Genomic DNA, 21,016 nt, shown 5'->3' on the forward strand with positions numbered 1-21,016 from the left:
AAACCAGCAAAAACCCCACAATAAAATGATGCTAAAATATTTTTTTTATTGATCATATTTTAAATATTTAAATACATTGTACAGCAAGTATATATTGACATAATGTGTATGTATATATATCAGTTGATCATATTAAAACAAGATAATTACAACAACAACAACAACAACAGTAACAGACTTTAAAGAAAGCAACATAGACAATATAAAACTGTACTAGGATAATGTGCATATATTATACATTTGACTGCAAATAGAAGACAATCAATGATATTATATGTTCAAGCTCTAATGCACAATGGACCATGTTTGCATTAAACATTGCACCTATAAAACAATCTAATAGAAAAAGTAAAATATATACGCACAGAAAATGGTATATAGTATATGTTGTATAAAGGTTTGTTCAAAATACTGCATGTTTACCCAAAGAGCAAATAAACGGCATCGATGGCTGAAGAACATCAAACATTGATTTGATCGTTACAATGTGTTGTCCTGTATTGTATGGTTACCAACCCAAGGACCGCTTATGGCACATTCAATTACAATTCGCAAAGTTGAATAAATAAAAAACGTTTTTTTAATGGTTTAGTTTTGTGATCAATTTAACTAAAACATTGTGTGCTGTAGGTGAAACTATAGGTGAATGTTACCATACAGTCCACCCCAACCACCTTTTGGTAGTTCTTTATTTGTGCAGGGAATCAACCATGTGAGTAGAGGGTAACAGCCTACTCCTACTAGAAGGCTGGGTGTAGATCCCATTATTCCAGTACTTCCATTGTATCAGTGGGTGGGGCTGGAGCTGCCGCTCGCCTCACCGTCATCGAGATGCATGTTCTCCTCTGCCAGTAGGTCAGATTTGTTGTCAGTCTCTGATTGGCTGACTGTCCCATTGGTGGGGGCTAGGGGGGCAGCCTGAATAGCTTCTTCCTCCTGTTCCTGGTAATACTCGAGCGTTTTTCTCTTAAAACAACCCAACTTATGACAAAGATAAGAAGAACCAATTAGGCCAAACACAAGGGAGACTCAATTTACAGTAGAAAAGCATTATTTAAATATTTTCTTTTTTCAGTTTCTAACATTTAAACTTTGAATTTCAAAATAGATGTTGGAAATTCACCTTAAACATGATGACTGTGATTATGATCAGAAGCAAGAGTCCAACTCCACATCCGGTCAAAATGATCAGCAGTTCATCCGGGGGGATTATAAACTCAACTCGAACTTCCATCTGTTGGCAGAGAGTTTACAAAGTGGGTTTGAGTTTATTTGAAAGAGAATCTAAATGTCTCATCATTCAAATTGTTTTGGCTGTTCGTGTAGACTGAATGTACCCATTTCCGTGTTGGATCGTTGTCAGACTTCTCCTGTGTAAAAAAACATTTAATTTGTGGTTAATTACAACTAATAATTGGGTGTCCTGAAAAAAGAAAGAAAGCCATACCTTTGAAACGGCATTACTGTGGTCAAATGTCAACTTACCACTTTCTTGTAAGAACTGAGCACATATCGGTGGTTGTCATAGTCAACCTCTATGAAGCTTTTAAATGTAACCTCTGCAGCATCTCCAGTATATCGTTTAAGAAAAGCAATATTCTGCAAAGTAAGAGCATGTCAATTCATTATACTGTATATTCACCACTTATTAAGTTATATTTGGTGTGCGTTGTTGCAACGTACCGCTGCATGCTGTTTGAGATCCCTAAACTGTACATCTCCTATCAATGTAATCTCAGTGGGTGATTCTTTCTCCAGGATGAAACTGTCACATGAAATGACTTTGCACTGTTCTTCTGGTGAGCAGTTCTGTAACACACCAGCAGTTCATTGCATTATGGGATTTGTTATTCGACAACATGTTCAGTTCGAATATTGTGATAGAAAATATGTGTTACTTACTTCCGATTCCTTGTCAGTTTTCCTTGAGCACCGAGTTTTGTTCTTTAAAAAGTTGTTAAATGCATTAATTGTTGTGTAATTCTATAAACTGAAGCAGTAAAAGTAATGTTCAGTAGTGATCTTACCTGCTGGACAATGACTTGATAGTTTGTCATTTCAAAGTTATGTCCCAGTTTGGTTGGGAAGAACAGGGACACATTAACAGGAAAGTCCTTAAAACCAAGATTACCTATCTGCGAACAGTGAGAGAAAGTTGTTTCATTTTAAAGAACATTTCAATATCTTTTAAAAATTAAATTCACCTTCTAAGACTAAGATAATAAGATTGTGAAACTCTGTTAGTTAAATATGAAGACACAGTGGTTAGCTGAGCTTAGCAACAATGTAAACAAGGGGAAAGGCTAATTTGACATTTAAGGCCCAAGTACCATGATGTAATTATTTGGCCATACAAATCAATACACTGCACTGGTCTGATCTGCCCGCCACCAAGCGCCCAGCTGGTGAACCTAGCATCGCAAGAAGCAGCTAATTCCCCCAGAGTTGGGACAGACCAAACAGAGCTAAAAGTGGCGCGAATGTTAGAAAGTTTTTTTGGGTCATTTTAGTGTTTTTTAGTAATTATTTTTAACTTACATGTCTTATTTAGTGTAGTGGTTGTGCACCTACTGCAACACAGGAGATGTTTGCTTTTACATTTTCTATTCTGAGATTACTAATATAAATGTGTCACATGTTCAAATTGCACCATTTGGGTTCCCAGAAATACACCCACCAAGTATGAGTGGACAAACAGTTCTCAAGACTGTACATATAAACCCTTCTCGAAATGATGCTACGAGTTACTAGTTACTTTCTAAATTAATATTCTTAGCTAATACAAAATCATTTAAAAAGAATTGTGGGATAACCCAAGGTTATCCAGCAGCAGTATATACATGACTTAAAATGAGCTCCACCTTTACTCGGGTTAACAGAAACACGCCGGTATGCAGACTCACCACTAAGCCACTAAATCTTCTGACTGGTCTAAAATGGCAGCTTGTTCTGCGCTAATGGTTGGTTAAAATGTGCCTTGAGGCTAGACGGTTGCATGTTGCAGAGTAATTAACGGCTCACCTTATATGTAGTAACTATTTGTTTAGGTCCAGTGTCCTCTGGTGTGAAGTTCAGATAGCTAATAAGGTCTTCTTTCCTAAAAAGAATACAAGAAGATCTCAATATGCACATAGTTTTGGGATAATGTAATAACTGACTTAATGATACAAATAAATGTAATAATTCAAATAACATAAAAATGACAAGGCATATATAAAAACTACAGTAACAAAATAAAACATGTGTAGTGGCACTTACACTGTTACTGCCATTTTGATTTCAAACTGCACTGGGATGTCCTTGGTCAACGTATTGGTATGGTTGGAGTTTGTGTTTTCACTAGGAATGTAAAAAGGATTTCATGTGAATATTAAACATGAACAACGAAACGATACTAAAGAATATTCAAAGAAAGTGTGTGGTTTCGCTCTGTGTTAGATTTTTCAAGATAACCTCTACCTTTTTCCAGTTATGGTCATCAAAATGGTATCATTCCACTCGTACTCATTTATGATGCGGAAAGAAGCTCTAAATGTTGCCTTGACAGGAAAAAGATGGTAGGTGTGAGTCAAAGACAAAGATACAACATCTACATGAGAGAAGTTGCCATAGTTGCAAATGGCAAAGGTTCAGTTCTTGATTTATGAAAGTTCACACTTCTGTCCGGTGTGAGGGTGTCTGGGTGCAGTATGACTCACGGAGGATCTGCTGCGAAACACGGGCCGGCTGACACCACATATTGTTTTGTTGAGAACTCCTTCTAGATCATTACAGCTGTGGAGCGTTGGTCTGGTTGACTGTTAAAAGGAAGAACAAAAAACGTTTTAACTGAGACCATCCAGCTTTTTCATGAATTCAATACGGTTTACTATTCAAAAGTCGTGATCGGAGAATGATGCAGTCAACAAGGTCAATCTGTCTTTGGGAAAGATAGGGAACCTTAATTGCTTTTAAATGTGTGTGAATGTTAGTCTGTCCTGGTGATCATGAGGCATCTTGTTTGGAAGCCTCTGCTGTTGTATAAATAATGCAGTCAATTTACTATGGATAACCTTTGATATACTCTATAAGTCTTAAAGAGGCCCTATTCTGCATTTTGGGGTATTCCCTTTCCTGTTGTGTTTCTGTGCATGTAAATCGGCGACCTTGAGAGCCTTGAAAGGCGCCTATATAAAATAAATGAATTATTATTATTATTATTATTAAATGGTCTGCAAAGGCTAACATTCCAAAGTTTCCTCCAGAGGGAGTTCCTCCTCCTTTGTTTTGACCAATCACAACAGAGCCAGCCAGCTAGCTAATCAGAGCAGACTGGGTTCTGGTTTCAGACAGAGGGTGAAAAGAGGTGCTGCAGTACAGGCAGTGTGAGAAAAATCTGAACATATATATATATTTGTATATACAATTTAAATATGAACTTGAAAATGATCATAATTGGGCCCCTTTCTGATTCCTAACAGCACACGTTCTCACAGTTTGATGTTGTCTATTAGCAGTGGTCAATAGAGGGCGATAGGGCACCTCCCCCTTCCTCCCCTGTGGAAAGTGTATTTTTTAGATGCATTTTCTTTTTTATATTTTTAAATAAAATGTCACAAATTATCCTCAGAATGTATGTGTTTAAACTTACAATAATGTTTAATATATAACATCTAAACCATTATTACATGTTTGATTACCCTCTCGCCTGGGCGCTCAGAAAAGCTGCTACCCGAAAACTATGCAAGTTAAACATAAATTCAGCCAATCAGCGTCCTCAGATCTGATGTCCAAAGGGCGACAACTTCAGCGCCCAAGACAGTCTGTGCGTGGGAATACTTTGAGGTAACGTTGCAGTATTTGATGAAGAGGGCTGCTTGTGAAAGTACTTCTGGAGACTCTGGACTTCGGTCCCAGTTTAAATAGTTTATACTGTATAAACTATGTCCAGGACAAGGTGTTTGGAATATTTGATTCATAGTTCACCACACTGGGGATTATGGATGAATCAAACAGCTGACTCATAGCAACTGTTTCTGTGTGATACTTCACTGCTCCTTCTGTAAAAGTAATTTTGATGACAACATCACTAAGTCATCAATTAAGGGGTTATTTTTCAAAATGTTCTTCAGGGGGAGCATACCACCGGACCCTCCTAGTAGTGCTCGGTCTCCATCTTCCCCAGCCCCACCTAATATATTTTTCACCAGTCGCCTCTGTCTATTTGCTCTCCTGGCTCTTACAACCAACACATCCTGCATTGGGTTAAACACTTAATTTCCCTTTCTCTTTAAGTGGCACAGGAAATATGAAAGAAAGCTTTGCAGTATATGCACTTGAATTACAGAATAGAGGGTAATACTGTGAAGTCCAGGCTTTTGCATTTGCCACACATTTGTTGGCTGCATTTTCATGCTGTGAATCGCTTGCTCTTAGTGCTCCATTGGACGGTGATCTGGTGGATGTGTTAGAGTTTACTGAACTCATTGTCATATTTATGAAACTAGTTTAAGATAACATTTACTTTGTGGCATGACACTTTACACTGCTGGAAGTATTCATTAGAATATGTGTACTGTAGACGGCTGCAGCCTTTAAAAGATCCATATGGTCAACAAAAATACTCAAGCAGGCTGAAGCAATTCAATAATTCTCATTTGGTATAATTATGTGCATATGGGAACATGTCATAGGGTCCCAATCGTTCTACTGTCCAGTCTGTTGAAAAGAGATCAGCAGATTCTGATATACTCAAAACAACCACAACTATTAATCCACATTCAAAGTCACATATCACTTTTCCTTCATATTTAGTTTATCCGTACAATTTAACTCTTGACAATGCCTGCATTTTTGTCAAATGGCTGATCATTTGGATTTAAGAACCACTCCACCATCAAAGTTGACAAAACAGAACCATCGTTCTTTTCATTTTATTTTTTGTATTCCTTGTCAAAACATGGCGCCTACATTACCCACAATCCAACTACACTAGCGACAGTTCAGTTTGATAATCTGGTGTCAAGCTAGTAGCGGCTAATGTAGCTGGCATTGCTAGCCTTAAGCAGACGTGAAGAGCAGGCACACACCTAGATTTCTTTCATTTAAAATGTGTTATCTCAATGAACCGATGAAGACTCTTTTAACAAGCAGGTGTACAGATGGATATATAAAGTTATCACGGAATTATAATTTTAATTTTTACATCACCTCTGTAAGAACCATCATGGAGAAGGAGAGGCCTGGAGGGTAGTGCATTGTTAGGCTGGTGTAGTATGAGTCATCACCGCTATTGGATAGTTTGACAGACACGTTGAGGAAGTTATCTTCTGCCACCAACAATGTTGCGGTCCTAAGAGAAAGAGAGTTATGCTTACATTTGGTCGTATGATTTTATTATTACAGTTGCTGTGAATGATATGACTTACGTGAAGCTGAAATCCACCTCAAGTTGCGCAACACAAGTGTCATTTTCCTTACAATGCTTTTCAAATGGAACCTGTGACAAAAGGAAATATGTCTTACATACAACGCAAGCCAAAAAATTGTGTCACGGACAAAAGTTCAGGTTAGTTCAATGGCTAACCCTCTTTATTTCAGCGCCATTGCTCGTATCACAAACTCAACCTTTATGTTTTAGTTAAAGGGAGATTTTAACAAAGCGTTTCTCCTAATGGACGTTTTTTGGGCCATTGTAGCGCATGTGCACCTTTCGGCCACCCTACTAATCTGGAAAAAAACGTCACTTTTTTTTTAGCTCATTCAGATCTTTTGTAACAAAAGTTATCCTTTTCTATATTATATTCGTAATTGTACTGGTAACTGAGTTCGACAAATCAATGCACACAGAAAAGCTGAATCCATACGTACCTCAACAGCAGCCTGCGTTTTGCTGTCCACATTCAGGACGGCCCTCGCACTCTCACTGTCAACTTGGGAAAACTGTAATTTGATGCTGATGGGCATTAGTGTGTCTTTTACACATTTCTGCAAGAAAAAGACAAGAGTAATCTGTATATTGTTGAAGTGCAGACAAATACGTTTATAAAATAACTTGCGATTATAGTTTAACAAACTAAGTGTATGATACAGCTGGCTCGGAAAGGATTTCAGTTTTTACAATTGTTTAATATAAGCAGATTTCATCACTTATAGACAATTTTGAAGGACTGGCATTAAAAGGTTTTCAGAGAAATCAATAGAAGACAGACAGGTAGTAAACACTAAAGGAAACAGCATAACAAGACAGACAGGTAGTAAACACTAAAGGGAACAGCTGAACAAGACAGACAGGAAGTCAACACTAAAGGGAACAGCTGAACAAGACATACAGGTAGTAAACACTAAAGGGAACAGCAGAACAAGACAGACAGGTAGTAAACACTAAAAGGAACAGCAGAACAAGACAGACAGGTAGTAAACACTAAAAGGAACAGCAGAACAAGACAGACAGGAAGTAAACACTAAAGGGAACAGCAGAACAAGACAGACAGGACGTAAACACTAAAGGGAACAGCAGAAGAAGACAGACAGGTAGTAAACACTAAAGGGAACAGCAGAACAAGACAGACAGGAAGTAAACACTAAAGGGAACAGCAGAACAAGACAGACAGGAAGTAAACACCAAAGGGAACAGCAGAACAAGACAGACAGGAAGTAAACACTAAAGGGAACAGCAGAACAAGACAGATAGGAAGTAAACACTAAAGGGAACAGCAGAAGAAGACATACGGTAGTAAACACTAAAGGAAACAGCGGAACAAGACAGACAGGAAGTAAACACTAAAGGAAACAGCAGAACAAGACAGACAGGTAGTAACACTAAAGGGAACAGCAGAACAAGACATACGGTAGTAAACACTAAAGGGAACAGCAGAACAAGACAGACAGGTAGTAAACACTAAAAGGAACAGCAGAACAAGACAGACAGGAAGTCAACACTAAAGGGAACAGCAGAACAAGACAGACAGGAAGTCAACACTAAAGGGAACAGCAGAACAGACAGACAGGTAGTAAACACTAAAAGGAACAGCAGAACAAGACAGACAGGAAGTAAACACTGAAGGGAACAGCAGAACAAGATAGACAGGACGTAAACACTAAAGGGAACAGCAGAACAAGACAGACAGGAAGTAAACACTAAAGGGAACAGCAGAACAAGACAGACAGGAAGTAAACACTAAAGGGAACAGCAGAACAAGACATACAGGAAGTAAACACTAAAGGAAACAGCAGAACAAGACAGACAGGAAGTAAACACTAAAGGGAACAGCAGAACAAGACAGACAGGAAGTAAACACTAAAGGGAACAGCAGAACAAGACATACAGGAAGTAAACACTAAAGGAAACAGCAGAACAAGACAGACAGGTAGTAAACACTAAAGGGAACAGCTGAACAAGATAGACAGGAAGTAAACACTAAAGGGAACAGCAGAACAAGACCGACAGGTAGTAAACACTCAAGGGAACAGCAGAACAAGACAGACAGGAAGTAAACACCAAAGGGAACAGCAGAACAAGACAGACAGGAAGTAAACACTAAAGGGAACAGCAGAACAAGACAGATAGGAAGTAAACACTAAAGGGAACAGCAGAAGAAGACATACGGTAGTAAACACTAAAGGAAACAGCGGAACAAGACAGACAGGAAGTAAACACTAAAGGAAACAGCAGAACAAGACAGACAGGTAGTAACACTAAAGGGAACAGCAGAACAAGACATACGGTAGTAAACACTAAAGGGAACAGCAGAACAAGACAGACAGGTAGTAAACACTAAAGGGAACAGCTGAACAAGACAGACAGGTAGTAAACACTAAAGGAAACAGCAGAACAAGACAGACAGGTAGTAAACACTAAAGGGAACACGGTATGGGCTCTGGCAGTGTTTAAAGACTGTTTAATGGAAAATGTGAACAGACTTGGACAGTTACAGAACACCCTATAATCAGTGCTGCCGTCATTTTAAATTACGTTGCTGTAGACGCAGTTCAGCAAATGGTACAAATTAGATTGAATAATGATTGTTGTAGCGGAAGCAATATGATAGCTTTTAAATCAATAACACTAATCTGATATTCTGAGATGGTTTATTTATGTAGCCATCTAATTAGCTGCTTAATGTGCAGCAAGGCGGTCATTAATGAGGAAAGAACACCAGGGTGAGTCAACATCTGTCGGTGTCCTTATTTTATTGATGATTGCCTCACTGCACATCAGTCCATACTTATTCTCTATACCTGCATGTAGATGGAGTGGTTGAAGCAGGTGTCTTTATCCCTCAGCTCGGGGGTAGAGGTGAGCTTTCTAGCTTTCCGGTCGGTTTCACTGAAGAAACCTCGATACATAGTTCTCGTGGGATCCACGTCGATCGAGTACGAGATGTTCAACGTGGAGTTAATTTTCTCTGCAACGCCAAACAGAGGGATTGAAATAACGTTAATATGTTGTGAAATATAAGAACATGTTATTAAATCTCATTATTTGGTTAGGTCTTACCTGCTTTACTTCTTGTTGTTTCTACCATTTCAAAGCAGGCTGTTAGGGTTACCATTGGTAAATTTGCATCTGTGTTGCCAAGGCACTCAATTTTGTCTGTGTTTATCTCTTTAGGTTGAAAATACAGAGAAGCCATGACATTAAAGACAGGCCTGGACCTGAAAGACATCCATAAAAAACAAAAAACATATTGGTTAACATACTTTGCACTAGAATGATAATAGCATAATTGTGTACACATTTATTAAGGATGTGTAAACAAGACACCATTCCCATGATTTGTGTACGTTTTATAAGAGGTGATTGACAGTTCTCTCCTCACTCAGACATTTTTCAAGGGGGTTGCGATGCACTTTAACCAAGATCAGAAAAACATCATCGTTCATCGTTGACACATTTGTTGTCCAACTAAAGCAAGCATATGTTTAACATTTCAGGAACATAAAATCAAAGTAGAGTGTTATATGTTTTATAGTCATTATAATGCTTCGATTATTACATTTGTCGGATAAACATACAGTTGGACTATTGATCCTGAAAAATGTCATGTTTACTTTGATTTAATTTAACGGTATCTTAAATTCACCACTGCTAAAGTTCATATTTTACACTTTTCTTTAGGGGCATCTTTCCAATCAATCAATCAATCAATCAATCAAGGGGCCCTATTATGTTTTTGGGGTTTTTCCTTCTGCAACATAGTGACATCACTACCTAACACTACAGCTTCTATTGGCTAGCGCTCCAACACAGTGGACGTGATAAGCTAGGGGCATACATCTCTGAGCTGTTGACCAATTACAACAGAGCCGGCCTGCTAACCAATCAGAGCAGACTGGGCTCTGGTTTCAGACAGAGGGTGAAAAGAGGTGTTGCAGCACAGGCAGGATGAGAGAAAACCTCTTTTTTAGGGCCCCTTGATTGATTGATTGATTGATTGATTGATTGATTGATTGATTGATTGATTGATTGATTGATTGATTGATTGATTGATTGATTGGAAAGATGCCCCTAAAGAAAAGTGTAAAATATGAACCTTAGCAGTGGTGAATTTAAGATACCGTTAAACTAGATAGATATATCTTTCATTCAGCATTGAGACATATTCTTGAGTTGATGAGATAGCAATTGTTCTTAACCACATATACACATCCACAATTCCTTCAACCACATACAATAGCCATACCTTAACACAACAACTATGCCCTGTGATCCCACCACAATATCTGGGAGTTCATCCTCTCCAAGGTCAATGTCCCCATCAATGGACTGTCCAAAGAATCTCAGCCGGAGATCTATTTTATGACCAATGATTCTCTGGAATAATAGAAATTGAACAATTAAAATGGTACATGGTTTGCACATACTTAATGTGCATATTCGAGAGGATGATTCATGGTAAGTAGTTTGGGTAGATGCCTAGGGTTGGCAGACAAAGATTTTTCCATTTCATTTTTCCATTTCAATCCAAAAATGATCAATCATCATTTTATAGGGAACTTAGATAGAGTTATACAATGGAAATAAGGGAGAGAGACCAGTTCATGATGAATTCATCTTTTCAACCCTGAGAAAAACACATCATTTGTCAGGTTTTCTCTGTCTCACCTGGCTGTAATCGCTCCGTATCCCTCTGATTCTGTCGCCAAGATAGATGTACACAACCCCGCTGTTATTGTCCTCAAGAGGAGCTCCAACAGCAACATCTCGCAGTCCATCTCCATTAAGATCAGCAAGAATGGATATGGTGGTGCCAAATCTCCCCATGGAGGGTACAGTCACGGTCAGTTCACCTTTCAGTTGCATCTGTTGGAAATGGGAACGTTCACTTATTCAGATATTATATTGCTTGATTGAAACTCAAACTTTGATTCTGAATCTTTGTCACAGCCCACCTCATCAGTCAGTGTGTAGATGTAGATCTGACCTTCCTTCTTCTCCTGAGGCTGGTAAAACTGTGGAGCTCCCACCAGCAGGAAATCAATGTTACCGTCTGAGTCTGTGTCTACTGAGCACAGCTCTGCGCCAAAGTAGGAGCCAATCTGAAAAGTGAAGTTGGGATAAAGACATTTATTATACTTTGAACAGACATCATTTTCTCACCGTTTTTCTTCAAGGAAAGTGAAGTGCCACTGCAAGGAAGTGCTCTGGTTTCCTCTCTGCAACCGCAGAAATATGTTCCTCTGCACATTTTCATAAAGGTGCAACATGCAGCATTTAGCATCACTAAATACATTTAATCAAATAAATCGGCTCGACACAGCAGCAGCCTGTTCCAAACATAAAACATGTAGTCTTTTTAGAGAAGATGTAAATGTTAGGTTAGCTGAGCTGAGAAGTTGTCTCAAAGTTCAAATATAGACCTGCCTCTTTCACAGGTTCCCATTTTCAAGTTTAAAGTGGGTTCATGTGAATGAATGAATGATGGAATGACAAAAAGGCAATGGTAGTAGATTGAGGTTAAAAAAAACGTGTCTGGAATACGTATGATGAATCAGATTTTATTTAAAACTAAACTCAAGACATATACCAACCTGTTCCCCGTTAACTCTTTGGGATGCCGTCCAGTTTTTGCCTTCATGTCTGAAAAGTACGACCTGTCCTGTGTGATTAAATCTTGGTGCCCCCGCGAAATAAATTGGAGCATTATTCTTCTTTCCAACAGAAATAGAGTATCCTGCAACAAAGCCAGTCACATTATGACATTATCTGCTAAAAGTTCATTCACATTGAAAATGTTATTATCGTCAGAGGTTTAATAGGAGGGTGTCTCTAAAATAATTTCCTTTTTCAGAATCCCACTGCTTCCTGGCTTTTTTTTACATTTTATATACAAAGACCATTATCACCCATATTGCAGATTGGAAACTGATAGGAATCATTTACTGAGGCAAATGGTTTTTCCAAGCATTAAAAGAAACCTGAACATCAACATCTTAAGCCAATATAAAACAATATCTCAATAGAGTGATGTATCATCTGAAAAGAAAGAAACAGCTTTATGTTCAGTACCTAGGTAGGAGTCATCCAGCATGTGTGGATCTTCAATTTGTGTTTCTATTTCTCCATGGCGATCTTGGAGAGAACCACGCCAGCTGTTTGATCCCACTGAACCCAGAATCAGGGTATCCTGTTGACAGAAATGTGCAGCTCAGAGAGGAGTAGAGTTACCAACACTAGGTATGTTGGAAGTAGACAGATCAATTGCGGCTGGAAGACTGTTTTGAATGTGGCTGGTTGGTCCAAAAATCAAAGATATCATAAAAGCAGGATTAGGTTTTCAAAGAGGCTAATTCAGTGTTCAGCTTCACATCAGTATGTAGTGTCTCTACTTTAAAGAGTCCTCTCCTGCTGCTGTTCAGGTGTGTATCAGTATGTAGTGGCTCTACTTTAAAGAGTCCTCTCCTGCTGATGTTCAGGTGTATATCAGTATGTAGTGTCTCTACTTTAAAGAGTCCTCTCCTGCTGATGTTCAGGTGTATATCAGTATGTAGTATCTCTACTTTAAAGAGTCCTCTACTGCTGATTTTCAGATTCATATCAGTATGTAGTGTCTCTACTTTAAAGAGTCCTCTACTGCTGATGTTCAGGTTCATATCAGTATGTAGTGTCTCTACTTTAAAGAGTCCTCTCCTGCTGATGTTCAGGTGTATATCAGTATGTAGTGTCTCTACTTTAAAGAGTCCTCTCCAGCTGATGTTCAGATGTATATCAGTATGTAGTGTCTCTACTTTAAAGAGTCCTCTACTGCTGATGTTCAGGTTCATATCAGTATGTAGTGTCTCTACTTTAAAGAGTCCTCTCCTCCTGATGTTCAGGTGTATATCAGTATGTAGTGTCTCTACTTTAAAGAGTCCTCTCCTCCTGATGTTCAGGTGTATATCAGTGTCTCGACTTTAAAGAGTCCTCTCCTGCTGATGTTCAGGTGTATATCAGTATGTAGTATCTCTACTTTAAAGAGTCCTCTCCTGCTGATGTTCAGGTGTATATCAGTATGTAGTGTCTCTACTTTAAAGAGTCCTCTCCTGCTGATGTTCAGGTGTATATCAGTATGTAGTGTCTCTACTTTAAAGAGTCCTCTCCTGCTGATGTTCAGGTGTATATCAGTATGTAGTGTCTCTACTTTAAAGAGTCCTCTCCTGCTGATGTTCAGGTGTATATCAGTATGTAGTATCTCTACTTTAAAGAGTCCTCTCCTGCTGATGTTCAGGTGTATATCAGTATGTAGTATCTCTACTTTAAAGAGTCCTCTCCTGCTGATGTTCAGGTGTATATCAGTATGTAGTGTCTCTACTTTAAAGAGTCCTCTCCTGCTGATGTTCAGGTGTATATCAGTATGTAGTGTCTCTACTTTAAAGAGTCCTCTCCTGCTGATGTTCAGGTGTATATCAGTATGTAGTATCTCTACTTTAAAGAGTCCTCTCCTGCTGATGTTCAGGTGTATATCAGTATGTAGTATCTCTACTTTAAAGAGTCCTCTCCTGCTGATGTTCAGGTGTATATCAGTATGTAGTGTCTCTACTTTAAAGAGTCCTCTCCTGCTGATGTTCAGGTGTATATCAGTATGTAGTGTCTCTACTTTAAAGAGTCCTCTCCTGCTGATGTGCAGGTGTATATCAGTATGTAGTGTCTCTACTTTAAAGAGTCCTCTCCTGCTGATGTGCAGGTGTATATCAGTATGTAGTGTCTCTACATGTCTCCATGCCTTAATGTTCAAAAAGCTCTTTATTTTTCTCCTACTGCCTGTGCTGCAGCACCTCTTTTCACCCTCTGTCTGAAACCAGAGCCCAGTCTGCTCTGATTGGTTAGCTGGCTGGCTCTGTTGTGATTGGTCAACTGCTTAATGATGTGGTGGAAATGTCCAGGCCCTAAGCAAATCACATACAGTACGATGAGTTGGAGCACTATCCAATAGAAGAGTTAGATAGTGATGTCACTCTGTTAAGAAACAAAGGAGTGCTATGGAGGCTTAATCTGCATGATTACTTCCATTAAGGAGTGGTTGTTACACTTTTTTCTTTTACACAAAATCAATGTGTAATACTTTTAAATTTACATTCACGTGAACATGTTTTTTGTTAAAATAAAATAAATGGATTGAAGATCAAAAAACTAATTTATGTTGTAATTAAATGTTTTAAAATGTTGTATTTTGTAAAATTTCATTGTTTTTTGTCATTTTGTGTTTTGACCTTCAGGGCCACGGTAGTCATTTATTTTAGTTTTAGTTTTATGGGCTTGATCTAATTATTGATCTAAACGTCTTGTGTTGACCTATACATGAATGGTTAGCTAGCACTGTGATGGTTTAGCTTGGATAAAAGATGTAGATTTTTAAATTGCGTTTAGATTTTATCTTTTTGACTTGACTCACGTTGAAGAAGACAGCACTGAATCCACTCTGAGACATTTCATTGGTCAATTCTCCAGCCCGAGACACTTTGGAGCCTAAACATAAAAATACATTAGCTCTTCATTGTAAAAACAATATTGTACAAAAGTAAGAAAAAAACACAATTGAAACTCACCTTCCATTTGAAAGATCTTTTTTTGAAAGTTTTCGAGTACTCCTTTGAGTCCGTCATAGTTCTCAATTTTGAAGGCATTTTTGTCTTTCGGTTCTGAAGCAATGGCTCTGAATTTCTCCAGTTTAGCATATTTGACCTGAAACCAAAGCTTGAAACTAAGAATTCCTCCAGAGACACAAAGTTGTACAATCTTGAATTCAAAACTTGAATCAGTCCAGGTTGCACGAGACAACATCTAGGAATGTAGGAATACATGGTTCTGACAGTATACTGTAGCAGCACCAAGAATACTGCCATACAGTATAAGCATAATGTGTAGCACACATTGTAGAAAGGAGAATCAAAATACAAATACTAACATAAGAGCATATGCCCTGTGTAGTGGACATTTTACAGACGGCTCTCTGTGACGGCAGCTTTGTCGATGCTTAGCTAAGTGTTAGAAAATGTTCGGACTTGATGCCAATCATTCAGAAATCATGTTATAATAAAGTAAAAAACTCTCTGATTTGTCCCACAAGTTTGTCATGCATTTCTTTATTACAACACCACACGTTGCTTTCTCCAGAACCACAGGGGAATACTAGTATTTTAAACTTCTGAGTTATAATCAATCATAGAATACAATTATGATTAACATGACATTTTCTCATTGATTGACAGCTCTCGTCTGAACTATAGTTTTTTCTGAGAAGAAGTAGTGTGTATCATCTGCATAGTGATGAACTTTCCATTCGAAGAAAATGATCCCTGGTGTTGCTGTTTTAGATAAATATATACATTTCTCAGACAGACAAAATGATGAGACATGTTTAGAACATCATAACTTACCCCAATGACAAAGCGAATGATGTTTTGATCATCATATCTTTGAATAATCCCTCTGTCTCTATCACTGGGATCTCCATCCGTTATTAGTACCACCACTTTAGTTGCATCAGGAGAGGCGCCTGCTTTTGGGTTTTTCAAAATGTCGTCCCTGAAACAAATGTGAAACTATCCTTTAAAAAAAGAAAAGTCTTCTAAACTATGATTAATTACTTCAAAAAATAAAACTTTCATATTGTTACAGCTGTACTGTGAAAGTACTAGCTATTGATTGCCATGCAACAAAAGCTGTTATTGAATGTGTTTAGAGTTGGAGAACGGCTTGTGTAATGTTACTGAACTTACAGCACATATGTCAGAGCGCCGTGTGTGTTGGTGAGTTTTCTCATATGGGGTTCTTTCATGAGTTTTTCCAGATAACTACCAGCTTGGTAGTCATTGAAGTCAAACACGTTCCTGTTAGTAAAGGAGAACTGAACCGCCGCAAACTGAAAATAAGCAGACAAGATCATACGTTATTCAACATTATGTCAAATAAAAAAATGAAAAATGAAAAAAATGCCATGAACGCCCTAATGTAGCCGTAGCACAGCGACCTTGATCGATGAGTTCTTAAGGCTGTTTATTATATCCACTATGAAATCTTTATTTTTGTTGAATTCTCCTTCGGTCATACTCGCGGATCCATCAAACAGAAAGACAAGATCCACTGTCTTTTTTGTGCAGTCTGAAAAAAAACCGCAATGTTAACATTGAAAGAACATTCATTTAGGAAAAAAGTGATGAGAATATTTTTTACTTGAAGAGTTGGAGAAGTTTCCTTTCTAATGATTTTACCTTGGAAAGCAGATGTGAAAGAGGAGGTTTGCTGAAGATTATCTGCGATGTTGAAGCACACGCTGTTCATATAGGAGTTCTCATAACACTCATGGACTACACTTGGACTGCAGACCTAGGTCAGCACATGAAGTCAAATCAATTTCATATTCATCATATTGATTTTATATTGCGCAATAAACTGATTTTCTTACTGTGAATTGGGATCGTTTGGAGTCCTTCGCTAACGAGAGGCCAAGGTGTTTGACGGATGTGTTTGTTAGAGAAATATCTGCAAACAGTAGCATTTAATTCAGTTTTCTTTTGAAGACACATAACATTTATCAGCTATTATGTTTACTTTTAACATTTCATATTGAAATAAATACCTTGAGGGTTGGTGCACCGAAAAGTTTGGTTTTGGTGGGATTTGCATATTGCTCCGGATCCGTTTTGCTGCAGCGGTGCTGTCGCGATTATCCTGTGGATGTGGTACCATTTTAGTACCAGGCTGACATCATTAGCACAGTTTGAACTAAAGCAAAACAATGCTTTTGCAGTTGCAAGCAGGCGTATCTTTTGTAATGCAACAGGAAGTCCTGCAATGTCATTCGCAGTGTTAAACCACAAGAGCTTTTCTCAGAAGCTCCTTCTTGATAAACCAGAATTATCTTTAAGTTATATTCAAAAGGAAACCACGCTGAAAAATAAAAACCAAATTATTGAGCAATTTTACTTATTAGTTATTTGACATCTATCGCAACACTAAATACCAACAGAACTTTTTTAGTTTCTATTTTTACGAATGACCTATCATTAGTGTTAGAAAAGGCTAAAATTGTAATGTATGCCGATGACTCAACAATATATTATGCAGCATCAACTACAAGAGAGTTGACAAATGTTATGAATAAAGATCTACTACTGATATCAGAGTGGGTCATAAATAATAAGTTGGTACTTAATGCGGGGAAAACAAAATCGTTATTAATATGATCAAATCATCAGTTAAAAGGTGAACCAAAATTGCAACTACATTTAAACCATATTGAAATTGAACAGGTCAAGGAGACAACATTGCTAGGTATAACCCTGGATCATAAATTATCTTGGTCTAAACAAATTGATAATGTTGTATGTAAAATGGGAAGGGGTGTGTCACTTGCAAAAATAATTGTAAAATGTTTGCCTATGGATGTCAGTAGACAAGTTTTGGATGCTTTGGTTCTGTCGCAGCTTCATTATTGTTTGGTTATATGGTCTAGTGCTGCTGAAAAAGTCACTGAAATGCTGGAGACACTGAAATGGTTAACTGTCAGACAGAGGTCAACTTATATTTTATTAAATTTTGTCAGAAATATTAGAGTGACTCACTCACCAGATATATTATCACAAAGGTTTATAGCGCAATATGCACAACATAACTATCAAACACGACATACAATAGAAGGAAGGTTTGTATTACCCAAATCTAAATATGGGACAGAAAACAGTCCAGAGCCATGATCAGCTGGAACTCTGCACCGGTTCACATCATTCAGGAACATTCTCAAGTACATTTCAAAAGGTTGCTAAAAAGTTATTTAAGTATTACAAAGTCAATTTGAACTGTGCCTGTGGCTATGTATGCATATATTATTATGTACACTTATTTGTATTTACTTTTGGGTTAGGGTTAGGGTTAGGGTTAGGGTTAGGGTTAGGGTTAGGGTTAGGGTTAACTGCCGGCGATAATTGGAGGACCATTTTAGTTTTCACTTCATTTCACTGTAAATTGCATGAAATTATGAGCTGTTTTGTTTTGTTTTAATTTTGTTGTATGTTTATGTATGTTTTGAGTGTGTGAGGACCCCAGGAAGAATAGCCAATGCTCATGCTAGAGCTAATGGGGATCCTAATAAAGACAAAGACAAAGACAAAGAACCACCAAGCAAATGCAAACTTACCCTTTGTTTATGCCAGACGAATATTGAAGTACTTTATATCCAAAGAAATCATTTTGTTCACCAATATAGACAACAGGTTTTGTCATGTCAATGTTGAAAGCCAAAGAAACATAGGTGGCTGCAATTTTTAAAAAGAAAAAAAGATACCATATTAGAAGAGGTGTTATAACATATAATAAGATATGATACAAAAATGTCAATCTTAGAAGGGAAATTAAGAGATAAAAAAATATCATGAACCTTAAAAAAAAGAGTTGCCAAATAAGTTATCAACGATATAAAAATAAATCAAAACTATGAAATAAATACATGTAATATCTAAAAGATGCGGTTATTTGGCAGATATTTCAAAAGAGCCTCAAACTCCTACACTGAAAATGTGGTGGGAAAAATGATTTAAATTGCTTCATGGGCAAATGCCCTTGGTGAATGTTTGGTTAAAGAAACATGGAAAAGCATTGGTGGATATATTTGTAGGCTATATTGTGTCTCATTGTCAATTAAATTGAGGCAAATATGTCATACTATAACATTGTCAGATTGAAAAAATCTGTGCTTTCTAGCCTTTTCGGTAACCAAAATATAATTTATTTGCAACAATGTGTTTGAAAATCTCCATGCATTACACATAAGCCCTTAATTCACCGCCGGTCATTAAAACAACTGTTCGTAGTGGCCGAACGGTGGTACTTGACTTCTGTTCTCGTCTGTGATGTCATTTGGCCAGAAAATACTGTTTCCTATTGACAGGAAAAAATAAGTCTTTAAATCAGCGCAGTTTTTGCCAAATAAACTACCCAGTATAAACACTTATAAGCCCTTATTTAAATCATTAGTGTCTTAAAGTTGTAAAATGCACTAAAAGCCGAATCCAGAGTATATTTCCTTCAGATGACCTGGGTACTTTTTGAATATACAGTGACTTAATTTTGGCTTCAGGCGCTACTGAACAACTTCCATCACAATGAACATGGCCCCGCCTCCAAGGCTGTATCCAGTTCTCTCTATACTTCCAGCCTGAACTGGTCTGCAGTGGGCTAAAGAATTCAACTCAATTATTCCTAACGCCCCTCCCCAAGATTTTTTTTCTTTTTTTTCTTCAGATCAGACCAACTCAATTGGCAGGAGTTAAGGCAATTTATCCGACTTCACATAGCTCCCCAGGGTAACAATTAGCATACACAACTAAAAAGTCCACCCCATGAATCTCGTCAAACTGTGTGCCAAATTTGCTTCAAATCCATCCCACATCAATCAAATGCCTAATTACTTTGTGGAGATGTGCTGGTTATTTCCTATGGTTATTTCTTAGAACAAATCCCACAATTACCTGTACATATTGATAGTTTGAAATGTATTTTTGCTAAAGTTTTGAAATATCCAACTCCCGCCCATACAGCTAAGGGAAATAACCAGTGCTGAGAAATGCATTTCTTTAATAGTCAATGTTTCTATGGGTAATACATGTTTTTTTGGTGATAAAACAGTTTGAGATTATGTTGCAAATGTCTAATCTTGACGCTGTAAGGCCTGAAGCTGCAGTGAAAGATTTGAATTGCACCTGGCATGAGTTTGTGGTCAAACCGTGAGTTTTGTGTGCTTTTGCACTCAGCACTGTTTCCGTACATCAAACTGAGGATAGAAACTGAGAAAATTATATTATGATAAATAAAATGTAATCAAATACATCTGTATAGTTAACATTCAATAATACTAAATAATAATAAAGTAAAAACAATTTAAAAAAAATTGCAATACTTGTTTCTTCTCCCAAAATAAGAAGATCAAGCAACATTCTCAAGGTTTTTAGTCTAAAAATGAACTTCTGGTTTTTCCCCACACCGAAAGGAAACCTTATCTGTCCTTTTCTGAACTAATACAGTCTCTTTAATAAAAAGCAACATTTTAGATCTTACCAGCAGCCACCATGAAGGTGAGGAAGATGCGACGTCGCCCATGCATCCTTCACCCTCTGTCTGCTGTGTGCTGCTGGTGTCTGAGACATGTGATCATACTTCCTGTGTGTTTCGTGAAAGAGGGCGTTTCCGTAACAGGTGGTTGTGACACTTCTGCTTGAACTGCTTCTAAGCTAAATGTTTCTATTCCCCTGTGCTTCCTCTTTCTTTAGTCATTCCGAAAGCCATTGTTTTGCAAAAAAAAAATTGTTGTGCTTTTCAGAAAAAAGGTACCCCAGAATAAAGATAGAGGGGTTCATTGAAAAACACTGATTCACAACAGGATCTTTAATGTTAAAGACATTGGACACTTGAGTAAACACATCTGGCTCAATACATTTTGGAGAAAGCTGTGAGAACTGCAAGAACAGTGTGCTCTGATTCTTGAAAATCTCAAACATTTTGTAAAATAGGAATGGTTCATTAGAATGGTATAAGACTAAGCAATGTGCCAGTATAAGAATA

General features: G+C 37.6%; 1 protein-coding gene across 1 annotated transcript; it reads right to left on the reverse strand.

Annotated features, from left to right (window-relative positions):
- Positions 1–26: 26 nt before the first annotated feature.
- On the reverse strand, positions 27–20,597 carry LOC117445942 (integrin alpha-X). The gene is made up of 31 exons (XM_034082247.1): positions 20,513–20,597; positions 18,597–18,714; positions 17,040–17,131; positions 16,866–16,942; positions 16,672–16,786; positions 16,431–16,561; positions 16,180–16,322; positions 15,838–15,985; positions 15,007–15,142; positions 14,853–14,926; positions 12,491–12,608; positions 12,013–12,155; positions 11,374–11,520; positions 11,087–11,284; positions 10,665–10,795; positions 9,479–9,636; positions 9,220–9,386; positions 6,850–6,966; positions 6,408–6,478; positions 6,190–6,331; positions 3,699–3,797; positions 3,460–3,539; positions 3,259–3,339; positions 3,022–3,097; positions 2,028–2,135; positions 1,903–1,944; positions 1,684–1,809; positions 1,486–1,599; positions 1,338–1,370; positions 1,124–1,234; positions 27–981 (listed from the first exon to the last, which is right to left on the reverse strand). Exons 1-31 carry the CDS (start codon positions 20,556–20,558, stop codon positions 787–789), a joined length of 3,537 nt encoding a protein of 1,178 aa, XP_033938138.1. The 5' UTR covers positions 20,559–20,597; the 3' UTR covers positions 27–786.
- Between the last annotated feature and the right edge of the window lie 419 nt (positions 20,598–21,016).

Source organism: Pseudochaenichthys georgianus, chromosome 1 (genome assembly GCF_902827115.2).
Source record: "Pseudochaenichthys georgianus chromosome 1, fPseGeo1.2, whole genome shotgun sequence".
In the NCBI taxonomy this organism is placed as follows: Eukaryota; Metazoa; Chordata; class Actinopteri; order Perciformes; family Channichthyidae; genus Pseudochaenichthys; species Pseudochaenichthys georgianus.